General features: G+C 45.5%; 6 protein-coding genes across 6 annotated transcripts; 4 read left to right on the top strand and 2 right to left on the bottom strand.

The window, feature by feature from the left end:
- Positions 1–250: 250 nt before the first annotated feature.
- On the top strand, positions 251–1,804 carry K444DRAFT_724152 (uncharacterized protein; the record flags this gene model as incomplete). Its single annotated transcript, XM_024888607.1, has 3 exons — positions 251–825; positions 880–1,729; positions 1,778–1,804. The coding sequence occupies 3 exons, from the start codon at positions 251–253 to the stop codon at positions 1,802–1,804; spliced, it is 1,452 nt and encodes a 483-aa protein (XP_024735548.1).
- Positions 1,805–3,687: 1,883 nt separating this feature from the next.
- K444DRAFT_531790 (uncharacterized protein) lies at positions 3,688–4,056 on the top strand (the record flags this gene model as incomplete). The annotated part of the gene is made up of 1 exon (XM_024875024.1): positions 3,688–4,056. The coding sequence occupies one exon, from the start codon at positions 3,688–3,690 to the stop codon at positions 4,054–4,056; it is 369 nt and encodes a 122-aa protein (XP_024735549.1).
- Positions 4,057–5,404: 1,348 nt separating this feature from the next.
- Positions 5,405–6,744, bottom strand: K444DRAFT_613538 (putative zinc-binding oxidoreductase). Its single transcript, XM_024880369.1, has 2 exons — positions 6,038–6,744; positions 5,405–5,934 (listed from the first exon to the last, which is right to left on the bottom strand). The coding sequence occupies exons 1-2, from the start codon at positions 6,536–6,538 to the stop codon at positions 5,449–5,451; spliced, it is 987 nt and encodes a 328-aa protein (XP_024735550.1). The 5' UTR covers positions 6,539–6,744; the 3' UTR covers positions 5,405–5,448.
- An 868-nt stretch (positions 6,745–7,612) lies between these two features.
- On the bottom strand, positions 7,613–9,098 carry K444DRAFT_724157 (uncharacterized protein; the record flags this gene model as incomplete). Its single annotated transcript, XM_024888608.1, has 6 exons — positions 7,613–7,911; positions 7,985–8,052; positions 8,099–8,472; positions 8,526–8,596; positions 8,727–8,915; positions 8,963–9,098. Coding segments are annotated over 6 exons (1,137 nt in total), but the record flags the coding sequence as incomplete, so codon positions are not given.
- A 2,130-nt stretch (positions 9,099–11,228) lies between these two features.
- On the top strand, positions 11,229–13,314 carry K444DRAFT_724161 (HET-domain-containing protein; the record flags this gene model as incomplete). Its single annotated transcript, XM_024888609.1, has 2 exons — positions 11,229–12,392; positions 12,922–13,314. 2 exons carry the CDS (start codon positions 11,229–11,231, stop codon positions 13,312–13,314), a joined length of 1,557 nt encoding a protein of 518 aa, XP_024735552.1.
- A 4,146-nt stretch (positions 13,315–17,460) lies between these two features.
- On the top strand, positions 17,461–19,182 carry K444DRAFT_562527 (glycoside hydrolase family 30 protein). Its single transcript, XM_024876989.1, has 2 exons — positions 17,461–18,340; positions 18,398–19,182. Exons 1-2 carry the CDS (start codon positions 17,488–17,490, stop codon positions 18,997–18,999), a joined length of 1,455 nt encoding a protein of 484 aa, XP_024735553.1. The 5' UTR covers positions 17,461–17,487; the 3' UTR covers positions 19,000–19,182.
- The last annotated feature ends 1,243 nt before the right edge of the window (positions 19,183–20,425 follow it).

Genomic DNA, 20,425 nt, shown 5'->3' on the forward strand with positions numbered 1-20,425 from the left:
AGGCAGAACTGAAACGATATTAATAAGATTATAGCTTTCCGTTAAGGACTTAATACTATAATTAAGAATAGACTAGTATAGTAATTGAACCTCCCTTAAACCTATACCAAGTTTATCGAGACGGTATAATAGCTAGCTGGATACTCTAGTATATACGAATACCAAAGCTCTGAGAAGAAGCCTTACTATTTATATAATACTAGACGATGTCTGTGGGGCGAAGAATCCGCATTTCTACCTGCTACCTATGATGGGAGATTCTATCGGACCATCTACCGAGGAATGTGCTGCGACTCTTGGTCCCTGCCTCAAGTTTGGCGACCAACATTTCTGGTTGGCCAATCTCCATGTGTTTATCAAACTGAAAAGGGGGGAAACAAATGCTCAACAACACGTCCTTCATCCAGGGTTGCTGGACAAACATGCATGCGGGCACCTGACTGGAAAGGGTCATGTGCGATTTGGAACGTTATATGCTTTCTCGGCGAACGATCTGACTACCACGCGGCCTTCATCACACCCTTTCTGGAAAATGTTTCCGGAAATCCCCCAAGTAGTTACCGACTGGGTGCTGATCGACGATTATGGGCACATAGAAGAGAACGAAATAGGGGATCAGGAGCCGTTTCTGAATACTCTTCGAATGCCCGGGCCTGGAAGAGGTGACCCATATGTCACTGTCGTAAATCACAGCCCAGTGTTACCAGAGGCCAAGGTTCATACAACTGGCCGAACAAGTGGCCGTCGATCTGGCCAGATCTGCGAAATACCAGCATATCTCGATGCAGATGCCTCGAGGAGATCAACCAAGCCTACGCGAGAATGGTACGTCGAGCAGCCTAGTTGGATAACAGTTTCCGAGGACAGTTAGCTCGAAAGTGGAATCGGAGTCCCAGGAGATTCAGGTGCTCCCGTCATCGATTCCGATACCAATTTCCTGTATGGCCAAATATGGGGGCGAAATAAATATTGGGGTCCGGGTCCAAGAGTTGCTTATTTCACGGCGATTTCTGATATCTCAGAGGATATCAAAGAGAAATGTCCTCAGTTGACAAGCACTTTGGAGCTTCCGCAGCGCTGTAATCGAGAAAGATCCCTTGCTTCGGAGCTTTATTGCCCCGAATGCGCTCATCCTGTAGAGAATCCCACACTACATTCAAGCGGAGACGGGTCCGACGAAATGAGTATGATGTCTGTTTCCTCCCCTAGTGAATTCAACAGTCTCTTTGATGATCCCTCGGATATCAACCCACTGGAACACAACTCGACAGATGGAAATCCTCCAGATTTACAGGATTCGGATATGATTTCGTCAGATAGCGATGAGCGTATGAGTACAAACTCCAGGGATGCTCAAGTGTCGTTTTCACCGATGAACCAACAGGCATTTGGCGAAGAGATAGACCAGTCTTATGTCGTACCAAATGACCAATTTGCGCTTGGGATGGACCAATTTCATGACGACTCGGACTACGAATTTACTGTCAATGGCCGCCCACTTTCGATTCTTGAAGACGATAGCGAGGAAGATGATATAGCGCGGTCCTCGGCGTATAAGAAGACACTGCACTATAGCGTTCCATATAACAAGGTTCCCAGCTCCTGGGTCATGGTTCACTCGAAGCCCAAAGCCACTACCAAAAGGCTATCGAAAGTGGCCTCAAAGGCGATGACGCAGCCAAGGAAGGAAACACGCTCGCTACTGCACTCATTTTTGAAGACTACCGAGGTACGTGTAAGGCCAAAGAGGCGTCGTACGCCTGCTAACACGTCTCAGTTCTTCCAAGGCCTCGCTCTTACTTGACAGTGGAATGGTAAAGGATTACCGTCGGCTGGAAAGATCAAGCGCCAAAAATTAGTCTTGTAGTTCTACTTTTGGTGTGAGAAATGAGCCTCAGGCTGTGTAGCGCGACGACTCGAATTCCCTTGATTGCCAGCAGGTGAGGTTGGTTAAAGAGAAAAGTAAAAATCAAGCTGAGCTGATAAGGGGAAATTTAGCCCAGTATCAACGCCGAATTTGTTAAGAGCCTGTTATTTCGACCGTAAGAGAATATGTGTCTCGTAGCTCTGCATTCTACCAAAAGAAATTCGCTAATGTTCAGCCCTTTCGTCAGTTTAGAGTGCGAAGCACACAATTCTATTAATAACGATCCGGTGCCCACCAATACATCTCTTCACAATTCACAAGCAAGATATCACAAATTCATCCTTTTTAAAGCCACGCTGCAGCCGGGCGATGTCAACACTATTACGTTTGGTATCTCTGAGTCTTCTAGTATGCTCTGCCTAGGCCCCCTTACTGTGTGTGCGAATTGCGTTATTTCTAAGGAACTAGAGAATTGGATGTGCTAATTGTATTACCTTTCAAAGATTTGAGGTACAGATAGAGGCCATTGAGCTCTTTGAGGAAGGATTCTAATCATCTGGCTGGAAGATAGTAATGGTGATGGTGATGGAATTAAGACCAAGGGGGCCGCATCACGGATCTCACACACAAACTGGCCAGCAGAGGCCCTGAGACGAGGCACCAATCTCGTCTGGTCGACACCTTATGCCACGCTATGAAATGCTTTTTCGACTGCAAGTTCTATTCAACTACCAACTACTCGGCCTTGGGATTGGCTTTCTATGGTATTGCGGAGAATACGGTCGCTGCTGCCATGTCGTTCGAGATGACATAAAACTTGATTGCCGAATGGGCTCGGCCTTACAAGGGTGTTGGGAGTAAAAATAGTGACTCACTCGGTATTTCCGACAAGCTATGCATGATGGCGGAGGAAGAGAAGGTACTCAAGGAAGTCCAGGCGAAGAAAGCGGAGAGGGACGGCATTATGGCCGAGGTGAAGAAAGAGGGAGCTGAGAGACAAGCGCAGTTGGCCCGTTTAGCTCCTTTCCCCAAGACTCTAAGCAAACTCTCTTCCCCCGAATCAGCAACAAATGCCGATGCCAGTAATCATATCAACGGTAGCTCGGCTGTCTTTCACGATGACGCTTGCAATATGATGTGGCTGGACTCGGAGGGAATGGGAGACGACGGCCCCAACGCTGCCTCCGGCTCTCCGGATCGAAGCAGTGAAGACGGCATCGAGCCCGACTTCAAAGTGGAAGATGAATATGATGTAGTAAAGAGATTACAAGAGATGAGAAGTTACAGATTCAAATGGTATAGTATATAGCTGGGTGGGAAACCAAAGATATCCTCCTTTTGTTTTCACGACTCACATGCGATCAAGTCGGCTATGCTCTTGAAACACGTCCAACACCACAAAAATTAGGCCATTGTGGTCGTTTTATTAAGCTTACGCCTTGTCACCGCAAACAACTCGTGAAATGAGCGACTATAGACTCACATACACGTGATAACCCTTGGGTAGAGCTTCCTAGATATCTTGGATGGGCTGAGTGGTGTGGGGCAAAGGCAATTCGAGGTGCCTTCCAGCTTGAGGGTTATACTAGAGTAAGAAGGAGAAAGCCACCGCTCTCAGAGAAGAATCAGGAACTGCGGCTAAAGTGGAAAGAAGAGCACTTAGACTGGACTAGCGAGAAATGGGATATAATACTTTGGAGCGACGAGAAGTGAGCTCGCCATGGCCCTCATAGGCAACAACCCTGCACGCGTAAGAAAGGGCCTTCAGAGCTATTCCAATTTCCACCCTGACACACCAGTGGCAGAGGAAGATTGGTTGGATGTTCTTTGGCTGTATTTCAGGGAATTACGGCAAAGGAGAGGGTTTATTCTGGGAGAAAGCTGGGGGATCAATTAATACAACGACTTATTATCAATACACTGTACCTGTTATTTTGAAGTACGTGTTCAACCACACAGGACTACACTTCAAGCAAGACTGTGGACCAGGGCACGGATTAAAAGCAAGTCTAAAGTATATTCTAAGCTTGTTAGACCGGGAGGTTCACAGAAATTACACACGGCTCAAGAGAGCTGTGCAGGGGGCTTGGGATAGTTTAACAGATGCTGAGATTAGGGATTCCATCCACACGATGCATGTCAGCTGCGAGGCTATGTTCGCTGCGCATGGCCTATACACAGAATATTAGCATAAATAGCTTTAATTCTATGTATTATGCCTCCTTCTATGAGCTTCTGCAGTCACGATATTGTAAAAGCAGCGTGATGTGGCGATTTCTCGGCCGCTAATGAATTATTACTACCTGTACTTTGTATACCTGTGCGCGCGTATCTCGACCTACCTGCAGCTGAATTGCCCGATGTGGGCTCATCGGAATCAAGAACTTAATCTCCACTGTGGATGCACTCAGGCCTAAAACACATGGGAATACCTGATGCCGCAGCTATGATATGATGTTTAAGTGGTCCCCAGGGGCATAAAATACATATATTGAGATGGCGAAACATACACAATATCCATCATCCAGTATCCATGAAATCCGGCCATGACAAGCTAACATGTTCAAAAGATTGAGGCTGATAGCTATCTGGTGGCTTCAGCTTGACCTTTTTACGGTCCCTCATATATGGTGCCATACTTCCAGCCGTCGAGTCCTCAGGCCGAGCTCTCTTATTTGAGAAGAACATTCCCAGGAAAGCCCAACTGCAAAAACATATACCCCGAACTTTCATCGATGTGGAGGGCTCGCGATCAAAGTTGAAAGATCCGTGACGACGTCTAGTTTCATATCTCAACTCATTACCAAGGTCAACCGGGTGACATGAAATCCATTGAGGGGTGATGGTGTCAGTGAAGTGGGGGTAGTGTTTAAAAAGCGTTTTCTAATCTCATTCCTTTTTTCGCTTCAATTCCCCACTATATTATGTTCTCTTGTTCTCTTGTATTCTTCATGCGTGGAGATGGATCCCGCTATTTAGTGTTCATGTCACGGGTTCTACTTTCTTCTCAGTAAAATGAGTGAAAGTGTTCTGTAGTTTCCCTTCTTCACTATCAAGCAAGGATCTCTGAAGAGCATATATGAAGCGGTAAAATACGAAGGCGGAAAGACTCAATAATTACCGAGAATATATACTGGGTTTAACGAGTGATTGACCACTTTCCTTAAATATTGAGTTTGTGGGATAAGCTCTGCTCTTGAATTGGTTTGCTACACAGCAACTTAAATTACTGTCAATTGTTGTAAGTGACTTGGTACCTGTCACTTCATTCTTGCTGTCAGCATTGTCTGGACCCACAATGCACAGCTTGAGGGAGCAGCTTACAGCTTGTTTCATACATAAGTCTGTAAATACTTACTCTCGTCCTAATTGCAAGTTCAGACAACCTAGGCGTATCTTGTGTAGTACACCTTGGCAAAAGTCAGGTCGACAGTTCATTCCATCCCCTGATTTCTTTGTGGAGGATTATGACATATCCAGGTCTGGCAAATTGTGAGGAGTGAATAAGGACGTACAGTACAGCACAGCAGAGAAAAGAGGAGGGTTACATTGATCTACTGCAAAACTTTTTGAATATACCTTTAAACGTGAGGAACAAATTCAATTACAACCTTTCCTCTCGCCTTCCCGCTTTCCATCCTCGGAACCGCTTCCTCGAACTTCTCAACTGGCCACACGCTATCCAGCGCCGTCACAAATCCACCAGCGTCAATCAAGCTTCCCACCTTTCCCGCATGTTCTCCCGACGGCTCTTGGATAAAGAACAAGTTCTTGACATCCCGAGTCGGAAGATCTGCAGGTTTCATTCCCTCCGGTGGCTGGAAAATGCTGATCAAAGTCCCTCCTTCTTTCACAACCCACCAGGCGTCCGCCAAAGCTTGCCAACCAATGCAGTCGATCACCACGTCAACTTGTCTGCCAGCTTCAGCTTCTACCCACTTCTTCACATCGGCAGTTCTGTAATCCAACACCTCTGAGGCGCCAAGAGACTTCACAAAATCAAATCTGTCTTTGCTACCTGTTGCTACCACTTCGGCGCCAGCCCACTTTGCGAGCTGCACAACCCACTTGAGAATCCACAGTCAGTAATTGCCTCAAAAACACTACAGAAAATATCAGATTGAGGGTGAATTTGCCAAAGAGGAAAGTACAACTTGAGAATATACACACCATTCCAACAGCCCCAGACCCAGCCGTAACGAAAATACGTTTCCCCCTTGCTCCCGTTCCTGCAACAGGCTGGAGTGGAGCCTGAACAAACAGCGCTTGATACGCTGTTTCTACGGACATCGGGACCGTAGCAGCTTGAACAAAAGACAGTGTCTTTGGCTTGAAAGCCAGCTCATACGTGTCGCAAATTGTATATTCTCGACCAGCGGCAGTGCGGTAATAGTGTGTTCGACCGTATACTTCAGTTCCGGGCTGAAATGGTGAGTCTGAAGGGGCGGTAATGACGGTCCCAGCCATGTCGTAGCAAGGGACCAGCTCTTTGCCTTTGGTTTCGGAGGCCGGCGGGGGAAAGTTCTTCATCCAGAGGAGCTCTCCGCTTGTGAGAGCTGCTGCGTGAACGCGGATAAGGTGCTCTGTCGAGTTGGGGACGGGAACTGGGAGAGGTCGGGTAGCGAGAAAGAGGGTCTTCGATGCTGGATCTGACTGAAGGAGGACTTTCATGGTGGTTGGGAGAGTTGCTGAAAGCATGGCTGATGCAAGAAAACTATTGATGTTATGATGAAGGTTTTGGAGATTTTCGTTGTTAGGGGGAAAGTGGATGCATATGCACAGAACTTGAGACACAGAGAAGCTCTGTCTGTATTAAATACTTAACCTTGTGCTGCCTGACCGTGTTTTTGAATCGCCCTTTCCTGAACTTATCCGAGGAGAATCAGGAGATAACCGGAAGATAGTCAGGAGAAATCATGATAAGGCTGTCTCTCTTTGCCGTTGCCTTCTCCCCTAAACTGCTTTTCCTCAAGTAATGTTTTAGTTATACTTGCTTCAATTTTTCTAATTAGGCCAATTAGGTTCGGCGGGCAATCCACTCTACAAGAAGTCTCGTAAGCATCTGCGCAATGCGGCGTAAATCAATCCAACTCCTCCGTAATTACCCCGCAATTCAGAAGCTAGCAAGCAGCTCACTCATCAGTATGCATACGGGCTCCCCATGTCAGGCGGCGACACGGAGGATAATCTGCCGACATTTGGAAATTTTAACTGCATGCCAAGAGTCTTGAGAGCGGAAAGAAACGGAGTGGCACCGCGGAGAAGCACAAATTCTCCTCTTCGGCAGCTAAGCAACTTATTTTTCCAAATTCCTACCTTCTTGTAGAAAGTTCAAGCCAGTTCCTTTCTACTCCTGGCGCGGTCGGTCCGGGTGTAGACCACTTGTCGCGAAGATTATACGAAACAACCGGAATCCACAATCCCCGTTCTCCGTGAGAGGACGCCCTCTCTGGTGTGAGCAGCCCCCAACCTAGAATGCGCGATGAAATGAAAAGTCCATATTTCTTGTGAACGGAGAGGGCGATTGACTGGGAGGCGGATGCCAGAGCATCGACACAAAGATACTGATGTTTTGATTCTGCCAGCATACAACTTTACTACCATCAGGACACCAATGTAGGAAGTATGCGAAACCCTTGAGAAGCACTTCACAATTTGATGTACTCTCACTAAGGCTGACGTTGCACCAAGATTCAGACGCTCTATCAAATACTTCAAACTTGTAAGTCATTAACATCGCTTGCTTCAAATCCAACTTTCATATTGCCGCAACTCAAGCTCATCCTCCTCCAGAATTCTGTCTTTTGCTCGACTCTGCTTGCTACTCATAATAAAGCTTTGGTACGATCTGTTCTGTCTTTTAGGATAATCTCGATATCCTTCTCCTCCGCTCGGTGGGGTTCCCAATGAGATTTTCCAAGGCTTGGGCGTGAATATCTCAGTGCTACCCATTATCTTAGGGAAGTAATGGCTGAGAAGAGGACGAATCGCCGGGAGAGAGGCGCATATCAGGGAGATGTTTAGTTCAAATATGGACCAAATTACTGTCGGCGCGTTGTCAACTATGGGAGGAAGATCAGTATAGTTTCTCAAGCCGGCAAGTAGAACTTGACTTACACGTAGCATCGCGAGAGGTCTCAAAGTTGACTAGGAAGAACAGGCGAGTGATGCTTGTGGCAGTGGCACTGGAAGTATCAGATTATGCTTGGTCAAATGGTAATATCCACTTACAAGCCGCCAGTAAGAAATACCCCGAAGACACCAATCTTCTGCTTCCAATGCAAATTCAGTGTATTCAACTCCGGCAATGGAATCATTATTATGACAACATCCAGTGCGGTGTTAACAGCCGAGGTGGCGATTGAGAAAGTGTTGACATCGATGCACGTCTTCGGAAGTGCGGGATTCCAGATCGATTGGATTGGTATACACTGAAAAATTGCCATCAACGTTGTGATGGTAGCTGAAGTTGCTACGCAAATAATGGTTGCCCAAACTGTAAATCGAAACCAAGGCGCCATGAATATGCGGAGGTAGAGAAGCAGGACGGAGATCTTGGCAAATGCCAGAGGGGCTGCATAGAAGACCTCGGTTATATAAAAGAACTTTGTGAGAGTCAGAATTTGTATGAGTTAGCCAGAGCTGTGAGTGAGACTACCTCAACAACGCTAGGAAGCACTTCTGGGGCTATCTTCCACAGATGTTGCCCAAATCCCTTGTACACAGCTGCTACTTGTTAATCTTTAACTTGGCTTTATTGAAAGTGCTACCTCACCCAATACCTCAATGACAGGTGTTGGCAATAGTAATGTCTATGAATACTTAACCTTGATTTTCAGATAAGCACCAGGAGGACAACTTACAGCAGATATCAAAGCAAACCAATCATCTTCAAAAAGTCGGCCCGAGAATTTCAATCTTGAGTAGACTCTAAGGCTCACAATAGGAAAATTGATGCACATTAATATTATAGCAATCCGACTTATTTGGCCACTTCTCGATTCGATAGGGACCGCTGCGCAAAGTTGTATGTTGACCGCACTGGCCTCTACACATCATTAGCATTTTTTGACCCTTGAAATAATGGGAACCAACTGAAAAGGTCCGTTGCATTACAAGCAGTTTGTGAACAACCAACGAGATTTGCCTGCAACGTATTGTTTCCGCAGATACACGAAGTGTTCGTTGGGGAGCAACCCGAAGCTGTTACTCCCTCCACGAGACATGGTAGCTAACTGCATTAGTGACCCTTAGATTCTCCGGGGGGGAGGTTGGGACTTTGACCTACAACACAACTTGGAAGTTGGGAGAGAAGCAGTGCTTGAGCTTGGGGCATTTGCACTGCCGCCATCGATGCCAGCCCCAGAAGTAACCCGCACAACGGCGCCTTCATCGGGCAAAAGAAAGTTGAACATGGACTGACAACCTTATTTCCTGAGAAGCCCAGATAAAGTGATACCTTTCAGCCCTGAGGTCTTATTAAACCTCGTCAGGAAGTGGTATGGAAACGCTGTGGGAAATTATGGCGTGCGCCGTCTTCCTTAAGCCTCACGCCACCAAACCTTTTGCTGAAAGTGGCCACTGGGAGAGATAGAAAGAAAGTATGGCAAGGCGTCAACGTAACCAAGTTCTGCTGGTAGTGACGTATATGTTCGACTCTCGCTACTCAGATTTCTATGCACAGATGTTTTCTGTGGAGTTTTAGGAAGGACTTGGGAGCTTTGCGAGTCGGGAAGGGGCGAATCCCTTTGGTGCTTTTCTCGCGTCGAGCTCTCCGACTAGATATGTTCCAGGATCCACGCTGCGCAGGATGGAGAAAGGTTAATGCACTGGATTGTGCACGAAGCGATGGTTCATCGTTTGATCGAGACGATCGCGATCGATCTCAAACGAACGCTAAATTGTCTGAGCCCGAAAGATTGTTAACGGTACACCAAGCCTGGAACGTAAATGGTTTCTTCCCCGTTCGTGAATCCCCAAACATCAAGAGCCGAAAGTTTCTTAAGCCATGGAGCAACCCAGGCGTTCGGCCTCTGAGTTATTCGCAGGCCCTTCCTCTCCTGGTAAGAAGTATCCACGGGCCAACCGCCCATACCCCCCAACCGCCCACCCCAAAAATTTCGATTTTTAATTATACCTTTATTATAATTACAAATCCTATTACATATTAATGCTTTATAATATTTTCGATACTCTAATAGCTGTATATTTATTTCAAACTAGTAATGCGGCTAGAATCGCTCATAAGGTAGTGATTTTTTCATTTTTACCCCGCTATCAAATCCCTCCCTACGCAGTAGAGCCTTGCTACCCGTCGGCAATCCCTCGCTTTGCTGGGGCCGACTGAGCTGGCCCAAACCGGGTGAGGAAATGCCTGCGAGTAGAGGCTCGCTAGAGGCAAAATACCAAAATTTTGTGATTTTTTTTGAAGTACTAGGAAACTGCTAAAAACTTCCTGGATTACTATACCAAGGCCGCTGATTACGAATATCTACTCAAAATTTCGGTTTTATGCCACTGTTCTGGTGAAAAGGGGTGGGCGGTTGGCCCGTGGATACTTCTAATCGCTATCGGGGGAAAATTTTCTTAAGCCTCAGGCATGACTTTCGCTTAATTATCACGCTAAGGAGTATTTAGCCTCGCTCCCAGCTTCTACGAGCTTCCGCTTCTGTTCAGAAAATACACGGTTCCAGAAATCTCTCTGTTGTTACGTGACGTGTGTTTTTACCCGGTAGATCGGTTGGCCTGGTACATGGTCCACTTCTGCCTATTTGTCCTCTGGATCTCATCGCGCGATCGATAAATAGTCAATAATTATCGATAATTATCGGTTATCGGCCAATTAGCGCGATTATCTATCAATCGATTATCGAGCCTATTGGAGCCGACACTGCATAGATCCACAAATTAATGTTAGAGAGTGTTTATAGAATGTTACAAAGCTGGTGAGATATCTAGTTTGAGGTTTTCCTCAAATAGGAAAATGGGTTGCCCTTCATTATTTTTGGGAATTTGTGTTTGCAGAACGAGCTGAATTTACTCTGGTACGGCAGGGGAGACCTGAATCTAAGCCACAGAAAAGAGCAACCACAATGGCCTGAGTCTCAAACCCCGCACTTCTTCCTTCCGGTATTCCACGCGTCTCACTGCATGAAAACCATCTCAGCTGCTGCTTGTTGGCACCTTCATCAAAAGCGTTACGAACAAGCATTGTATTATTCCCAGCCCTGTCTAAGTCGCCATGACGAAGCTGCCAAAACCAGCTTTGGAGAGTAAGAGGAAACTCGCCGATGCAGTAGCTGATGAGCCTTCCGAGCCTGACGAACCCCCCACAAAGCTTCGCAAGGAATTCGAACAGAGGATGAGTCAACTCGAGGAGAGTATCATAACTGCCAAGGACAGCGGATACCCCCCAAAACTTTCGAAAGAAAGACTTGAAAGCCTTGCCGTCAATGAACGAGACGACATCTATCCCACAATCCTTCCAAGTTTCTGTCAGTCTTCAGTAATACCATCAAAACGAAGTCCTCTTGTACGAAGCAACCTTTGCACGCAATGTGCAAAGATTGATCTCGACGCTCTACTATCGAGGCCACACAAAACCCAAGCTGGTCAGCTAGCGAAGAATCTCAGCCCAGTTCCCAACTGGAAAATTGAGTCTTGCGCCTTGTGTAGCTTGCTATCTTCAACCATGGACCTACATTATTGGCCATCTGGGAGGAAAGTACCACTTAGAACCTACTCATCTAACAAAATGAAAGATAAGGCATGGAATTCAATCAACACGAACTTGTTGGAAGCTGGGCACAGTGAGAGGTATATCATTTCACAGCCCGAGGGCATGGAAGGTCCTGTCAGAATTATAAAGGACGAAATTGAGAAGGCCAATTTTGAAACCGTTAAGAGTTGGATCAGTCTTTGTCAAAACAAGCATACGAAAATATGCTCCATCGCGGACCCTTCCTTCGTCCCAGGTCTTAAGTTGATCGATTGTATAACTAGCGACATCGTCCTGGCAAAAGATAAGCCCTACGTGGCGTTGAGCTATATCTGGGGATCAAGCACCGAAGTTTCTGAGAATCCGAGCAAATTACCAGAAACCCTGCCAAACACAATCAAGGATGCCATTATTGTAGCAAAAGAGCTTGGATATCGCTATCTTTGGGTTGACAGGTACTGCATCGACCAGGCAAACGAAGGAGAAAAAGCCGATCAATGCGGAAAGATGGACATAATATACCAGAACGCTGAACTCACCATAATTGCAGCTATTGGTCAGGACCCGAGTTATGGGCTTCCCGGCGTTAGTCTAAGAAAAAGGAAACCTCAACATTTGACGACTTGCTCAAAGATTGGGAAACATTTCTTGATCTCCACCCAGTCTTGGTCAAAAGAAGTGGTTGAAACGACTAAATGGAAAACTAGAGCCTGGACATATCAAGAAGGTTTGTTGTCCAGGAGGCGACTAGTTTTTGCGGAGGAACAAATGTACTTCGAGTGCTACGGGATGTATTGCTACGAGTCGGTCTGATCCATCCCATCTGTCAATACGAGCGGTTTGGAAATCGGGCGCTATTTGGGCTAAGCGAGGGGCCCGATTGCTTAATCGTCTACTTAAGCGAGCTCCGGTTCATAAATCCGAGGTCGGATACGAGCGAATTTTGAAAATATCATAATATTTTCAAATTAATAAATTAATAAAATTCTATTAGTAGGATCTATTAAAAATGACTTAGTTAATAATACTATTTAAGTAATTTTAGCTAAAGTCTTTTATTAGAACTATATATAATTTTAATTATAAAATAGTTTTTTAAAATATATAATTATATAAATCTTTTTATCTTTAATAGAATTTAATCTAGGTGATACTCCTCTAAGTTTCTTATAAGCATTAATGTTTTTTATTTAATTAAAATTTAGCCTTTGCTTTTTATTAGAAAGTTATATATTATTTTAAAATTAGGCCTTTTTATTAGCGAATCGGGCCCCTCGCTTAGCCCAAATAGCGCCCGATTTCCAAACCGCTCGTATTGACAGATGGGATGGATCAGGTCCAATTTCCGCTTCAAACTCTGCATAGGAAAGATATGCAAAGCTTCAAAAGCGTTTTCTGCTCCGAAAAATTGATTGGAATATTTCCGAAGGGGGTTGGAACTACAAGTATTGAAATAGTTCAGCGTATTGAAGAGTACTCAGGACTCAATCTCACAAATCCTTCAGACATTCTAAGAGGGATGTTGGGAATCTTCAATGCATTCCAAAGAAGTCGCCTGGGTATCTACCACTGCTTGGGCATACCGATCTTGCCTTCGATAGCGCAGGGGGTTAAGCCGATTGAGGGGTGGACGCCGTCCATGGGATTTTTCTTCGGGTTATTTTGGGACCTACAAGAACGATCAGAAAGAAGGAATGGCTTTCCGAGCTGGTCTTGGACTGGTTGGTAAGGTCCTGTGAAGTGGAAATGGGCCTGGGTCGATCCTATGAAATGGCTAGAAGTAAAATTTGACCCTGGCGTCCAACTGAGCGTCGAGTTGATCGATGGACAGATATTGAAATGGGAGACCTTTCAGGAAATCAACATCAAGCGCAACATGTTGTCAGATCTGTCTAACGTCATTTATCTTGCGGCGTGGACAATTGAGGTTTATATAATTGAACGAGAACAACAGAGCGACAAAGATGAGTATAAAGCCATGCTCAAATTAGAGGATGGTGGGCATCTCGACTGGCGGTTCAAGTCCACTTCGAGGATTGAATTTCTACCAGGTCAAGTATGCAAGGGAATTATCTTGGGTCATGATCGCAGCGGCAATTCCACAGGGCCTGCTATACTGGTTATTGGCAAAGTCAACGATACAATGGAACGAATCGGTCTCAGTTGGGTCGATCAATTGGATTATGAGAGGTGGAACAGAGATGGGGCTTCGGAGTTTTCGAATGAGAACAAAAACTGCCTCTGGATAAATCCGAACTTACTCAAGCCTCTAGAATTAGTCAAGTCATGGGAAGAGATTCGACTTGGTTAGTTTAATTACTCCGCCAACTCCACTTCAAGAGGAAAGGAACTCGTAAGAGTCTTGATGGTTAAGCTCCCTTCTACTCTCGGAAGAAATTCACACTTAGATTATCAGAAAAGTAAATTCAAAACGTCTTCCTTAACACCCACGTTTTCATCTCTATCCAACTCTAACATATCTTTATTAATAGCTCATCCATCTTCTATTAATCTCCCCCCTCCACCCAAGATATCCTCGTCGATAGCTCTGATTCGATAGGGTACTTCTGAAACCCCGGGACGAATCTCATTATAGCGTCCTTCCAGCGTATATTGAAAAGAGAAGCAAATGTGTGGATGAGAGGAATCATATTTTATATCCTAATGCGGACCTTAAAAGTCTAATGGGTCTCAACTGTTCTATACAGAAAGCGTGCGTTTCCTTCTCTCCCCGTCATAACTTAAAACAAACACTTTCTGACCTATTTTTCTGTTAAATAGTTCAGAGATTCTAAGAGATCGCCCGTTTCGGTTACTGGATATGCTCCGACAAGCTATAGGCATAAAAGGGACTGGAAAGACATAAAACTCAACAAATTCCGCCTCAACCCAACACTAGGTTTCAAGTCTTTACATTACAAAACTACAAAACGTCTCCCGACTTTGACATTATTAGCCGGAGTAGTTTAAATTTCAGTGCAAATTTCCTGCCCGCACCAGTGCTCTTGATAGGTGAGGGCAAGGAAAATAACTTCCTGAATTACTGTTTCCGTGTTTGTCGGTTAATTATGAATAAATAGTGGTAACATATTTAGAAGGGCCCTCTTCGGGCCCCTCGTTAAAAGTTGATGATTTCTGGTGACGGTAGTCTTCGCTGCGCCGCGTTCGTGTAATAGGGGTAAGTAGACCTGAGCAGACCTGAGCAGACCTAAGCCGAAGGTGAGCCTGACCTGAGCCGAGCCCGAGCAAAGGCGGCGCTGCTTAAAGTGAAGATAGGGTTGGGAAGAGCAAACATTCCGGCGTGGGAACAGTGAGTACGAAGTCGGCAGCATCTGATAGAAAACAACGGAGCGGCGGCCCGCGATCTCAAACGGTGAAAAGTAGACTGTGGCACTACTGGGTGGCGTTAGGAGTGAGTCTTTATATTCAGAAGGCTTTTGAGGGTCAAAGTTCATCACTTTATAATAGACTAGACATGTCTCAAAGGAAAACGAACTCGTTATATATTGTTAGGACTGGGTTTGACCGTAGTACGAATATTGCGGCATAAAGTCATGCGACTACAGGGCACATGATGTCCCAGCCACTAATCACACGCTGTAATCAGTGAAACTAGCCTGTAAAGCCACCACCACTAAAGTGCCCTGGAAGCACCTGGAGCTCAGTGGGTCCGTACCTAAATTATAGGCTACCTGCCCCTGTAAAGCGAGGTTTACTAAGGCTATAGGCTTAAGCCATGTAACGAGCCCAACCCCACTAGTCTGCGCGCACAGGGCATTTTAGGTATATTTCAAATTTGAAACCCTCAAATTCCTAGAAAATAAATTAATGAAATTATACTTTAATTACTTTACCTCTTAGGCCCCGAATATCAAGTCGTAATTATTTATTCATTATCTCATAACATTTAAGTGCTTTCGTAGAGTTTGGTTTTGGGAAGCCTGTAAGCGGGTTCGGGGTGCCTGAATCTGCCTGAAAATTGCCTTGTACGCGCAGACTAGTGGGGTTGGGCTCGTAAGGAGTTTCAGGGATTGAAAGACAATTCTAGGGTATGCCCCTGCAAGTATAGGGGCTTGATCGCTAAAGGGCCCTATGAGACCTCTAAGTTCCAGCGTCTGAGCGCTATAGTCACTGGGCCAACAGCGTGGCGCTATAGCCACAGCCACTACAGGACACATACGCTGAAGTCGCATGACTTTATGCCGCAATATTCGTATACAGAGTAATATAGCAGATATAGTTCAATTTCTTTCTACTAGTATTATAGTCATCGATAGGAATGATTGTCTTGGCTCCAAAACAACACAAAAAATAAATACCTCCGGTCCCATGCCGGACTCCCTGATTAACGAAGCTAATAGCGAAGTTTCAGACAACCGCAAAGAAATTTGGACTTGAATTTTGAGTCTTAGACAGGTAACTTGGGCTTAGATTGCAAAACCTAGCCGGGAGAAAATATCGCTATCCTATGCATCTGCGGTTGGATTGAAATCACCTTTTCTTCACTATCGATCCCACTAGCGCGTCGCCTTACGTTTTGCTCTCAACCAAATGATATAACAAGACACTCTATTTAACTTTCCAACTAAGCCTAGGAACACCTATCTGTCCTGCCAATTCAGGTTAGCATTTAACGCGGGACCCCGCAGTTCCTTTTTGAATTGTCGCTTAACTGGGGTTTGCAGCGGGTTTGCAGAGGGCTTGCAGCGACGTCGGCAGCGCAACAGCGCAAAATCCGTTTTCCAAGAGTAGGACCGACTCCCTTGACCTAACCCGTTGTTAACGTTACATGAATCCGCAGAGGATCACCATAAACCTTGTCTAGTCAACCCTTTCTAGTTGCTACTCGTATTGCGGAGTTGAGTTCACGAGGCGTTAAGCAAAGCCGCCTCTTTTGCAGTAAGGGGAATGGAAGGTTGCAGTCCAAGCCAGCATTCTTTGCTTCATTCCGTCAATTGCTTAACTGCTTTGGAGTTTAGAGTGCTGCGTTTATCTATTACACTTTTAGTAATAGTTCTATTCTTAGTTATATGCTCGTAATAACGGTGTAATAAAGTAGTGCAGGCTTAGTAATAATCCAGGATCGATTAGATTAATCTATGCCCTATATACCTTATTTAGTAAATTTGTATGAGAGGTACTTCCAAGCGTCTCAAAATAGGTATCGAGTTAAGCGACTCTTATAAAACGCTTTATTTCTTCTTACTACTATATTATATTCATATAAAATAAGAACTAAATCTCTCATAAGTAATATTATAAAAGAAATAAGATCAAGTAAAGCAATCGCATAACTTAAATTTTATTATATAATTAGTAGTTATAAAGTTATTCATAAAACTATAAGGAAGTACCTTATAAGCTTCCTATAATTATAAGGTATTTCAGGCCTTGAGGGATAATTTCGCTAAGAAGTGATCCGAATTTCGGGTCGATCCTTAGCGATCTCATCTAGCATCGGGTGCTAGACCGATGTAGCATAGATCATCGCCCAACCTGGAGTAGGGGCGAGAATCTGTCGGCCGCGGTTTGGTCCTCGCAATTGTCCCAGCTGCCCTATTGTCTGACAGCCCTGCATGGATATAATGAAGTCGATTTTAATCCTTGTCCAAATCCAATATTACTTCCCCTTATTGTAACCTCCGTGGTTACATCTCCCAGCACCAGCTTTCTCCTAGACGGATTCGGGGAATAGGCCGCACATGGGCTTAGAGCTTTGAAGAACAATAAAACCAGCTGCCTTTAGTACGTCAGCTGCGCATTGAATTCGGGCCGTGAAAAGAAGATGCAATAGCTGCCTTTAGTCGAGGGACTATTAAAACAACTGCTTCCCAGCAGCTACCAAGAAGAAACTCCATAGGAGTAGATAAGTCCAGCGCAATTGAAAATTAATAGTGCTGACATGCTCGCTCCAATACTTGCCAGTCTCTGTGCTGCTCTAGGTGCTGCTCTACCCAGCCTCAATAACCGTCAGGCTGGTGCCTTCGCCTTTGCTTCGAACTCGGCCGGCAACCTTCGGCTATCCTCCATAGCAGCTCCTGTCCAAGGTCCTGGCAATCCTGGTCCTTCAACGTGGAAACTCAACATTGACGACACGCCTTCTGGCTTTAAACAGACCATCACTGGCTTCGGTGCCGCCATTACTGATGCTACTGTTACATCCTTCAACACCCTGTCTAGTGCTTCGTTGAGCTCTCTGCTCAATGAGTTAATGACCTCTGCCGGTGCCGACTTCGCCCTCATGCGCCACACGATTGGGGCTTCTGATTTGTCCGGAGACCCAGCGTACACCTATGATGACAACGGAAGCAATGCCGATCCCAACTTGACGGGCTTCAACCTTGGCGACCGAGGCACCGCAATGGCTCAGATGCTAGCCCGGATGAAATCGTTGCAGCCGGACCTGACCATCCTCGGCTCCCCCTGGAGTCCACCTGGCTGGATGAAGTTAAACCACGCCATTGATGGAAACACAGCTAACAACAACCTGAACGATGGGTATCTTACCAATAACGGGGCCCAATATTCTAGTGCTTTCGCCAAGTATTTTGTCAAATACATTCAAGCCTACCAGGCTCAAGGAGCCCACATTGACGCTATTACCGTTCAAAATGAACCTCTGAACAGCCAAGCTGGCTACCCTACTATGTACATGTTCGATTTTGAGCAGGCCGGTTTGATCCAGAATTACATCGGTCCTGCCCTTGCAAATGCAGGTTTGAACACAAAAGTCTGGGCATATGACCACAATACTGGTGAGTAAATTCGGTAATTTTGGTTGACATTCTCTGAGCTCACACATAATTTTCTAGACGTGCCCTCATACCCTCAGAATGTCTTGAATGGGGCTGGTCAGTACGTCGATACGGTGGCTTGGCACTGCTATGCCAGCAACCTCAACTGGAATGTTTTGACCCAGTTCCACCAAAGCAACCCAAGTGTGAAGCAATATATGACTGAGTGCTGGACTCCAAAAACTGGTGCCTGGAACCAAGTTGCGGGCTTCACCATGGGCCCTCTCCAAAACTGGGCATCTGGTGTTGCTGCCTGGACTCTCGGCACCAATGCTCAAGATGGCCCTCACCTGTCGTCTGGCGGATGTGCTACTTGCTCAGGGTTGGTAACCATCAATAACGGCGGGTACACCTTTGAAACCGCATACTATATCATAGCCCAGTTCAGCAAATTCATGCCTTCAGGAGCCAAAGTTCTCTCCGGTACCGGTAGCTTTGACTTCTCAAATGGAGGCATTCAATCTGTCGCATCCTTGAATCCCGATGGAACCCGTACTATTGTCATTGAAAATACCTTCGGGAATGACGTCTATCTCACCCTCACTACTAACAGCGGACAGGAATGGAGCGGCAATATCCCTACTGAGTCGGTCACTACCTGGGTTCTCCCTCCGGTTTAAGCCTGAAGAAGTCTGCGATGGAGGATTTAATGTAATTCATAAGTGGGCATCAGGGCTGAGGGGAAACTTTTTGAGATATCGCAATTGAGGGCTCCCTAGCTGTTCTGTTCATGTCAGCAATGAAGAGCCATGAGCGTATATACTGATTATTGACTTATTCATCAAATTTAAGGCGTTCTCACGAGACTAGTATTGGCACTGACTGCAGGAATTATGAAGCGAGCAAGAGCAAATGTAAAAGCAATAACGAATCTCACCAACTCGTTTGCCATCCTCCTCGCCCCGCCGCTCTAATAAACAGAGGTACTTATGGTAATACGGTACGTCTCATCGTCTCCCCATGCTATCCACATTATCCCATTGCTCTATCATTCCAAGCTGTCTAGAAGCAATTCATTTTCTTCCTGTGCATCTAAAGTGTGCGACCCAATAACTAGGTAAGTATATCCCTTTTCCCTCTCGTTTCTCGTCCCAGCACCAAACCTCATCCCCTGAAGCCAGATATTCGCACCGTCGGCTGTCTGACTTGAACTCGGAAACTTAGTTCTTGGCGACACTCTATCCATATTGCCAGATGACAGCTTCGTCGGGCCCACGTTTAAGCGGGCCTTGTCAATTTAAAGTTGGCTTCTTACTTCAGGGGAGTCTTGCAGTTCATTCCTTGGATATCTGTTATACCAGAAAGCTGACTTGCGGCGGGTTCATTGATGAGACCACAGAGTCGATGACCTACATTCAATCATAGATCTCAACCCTCTGGTTCGATGTACTTTTAATTTTTCGTACAGATGAGGAAGACCAATATAGAGGAGGGGTAAAGAAAGGAGTCCGTTTGTCAATGTTCACTGACTCAATGCAGCATTTCAACATTGGCGGAGGACGCGACAGCTTGGGACTGCCTGCGCCTCAACATCAACCCCAAGGTCAGCAGGCATACCAGGCCCTGAACTTTCAACAATTCATCAATGGAGCCGCCGTCCTCAGTTTAGCGAGTGCGGAGTATACGACAGCGGTCCATCTGGTAAATTGTTGCCTGGGCGGTGTTTAGATCCGGATTGCTGCATCCCCGCAGAGAAGTCATGGGCCACGAAAGCCTCGGTAACCTACTCTTCATTGCACTTTAGTCTATTACGAGAAGAAATATAAATCACATTAGACTCGTTAGGCGTAGGGAAGAAAATGTAAGATTTACGAAAGAGTAAGAGAGACTCCCAACTAGCAATTGAGACTACTAATAAAGGAGAATATGTGTTACTAATAGAATAAGTCCACTATTAACTATTAAGCAAGCTTTTACTAACAATGCACATTTATTTTCCAGCATGTAATTGAGTAAGCTCCCAATGCCCGCTCCTAACCTGCTGAAATATTGCTTCAAAACAGGGCGCTAATAGCTAAGCTATATATATTAAATAGCGCAATGCGA

Source organism: Hyaloscypha bicolor (assembly GCF_002865645.1).
Source record: "Hyaloscypha bicolor E unplaced genomic scaffold K444scaffold_87, whole genome shotgun sequence".
Lineage (NCBI taxonomy): Eukaryota > Fungi > Ascomycota > Leotiomycetes > Helotiales > Hyaloscyphaceae > Hyaloscypha > Hyaloscypha bicolor.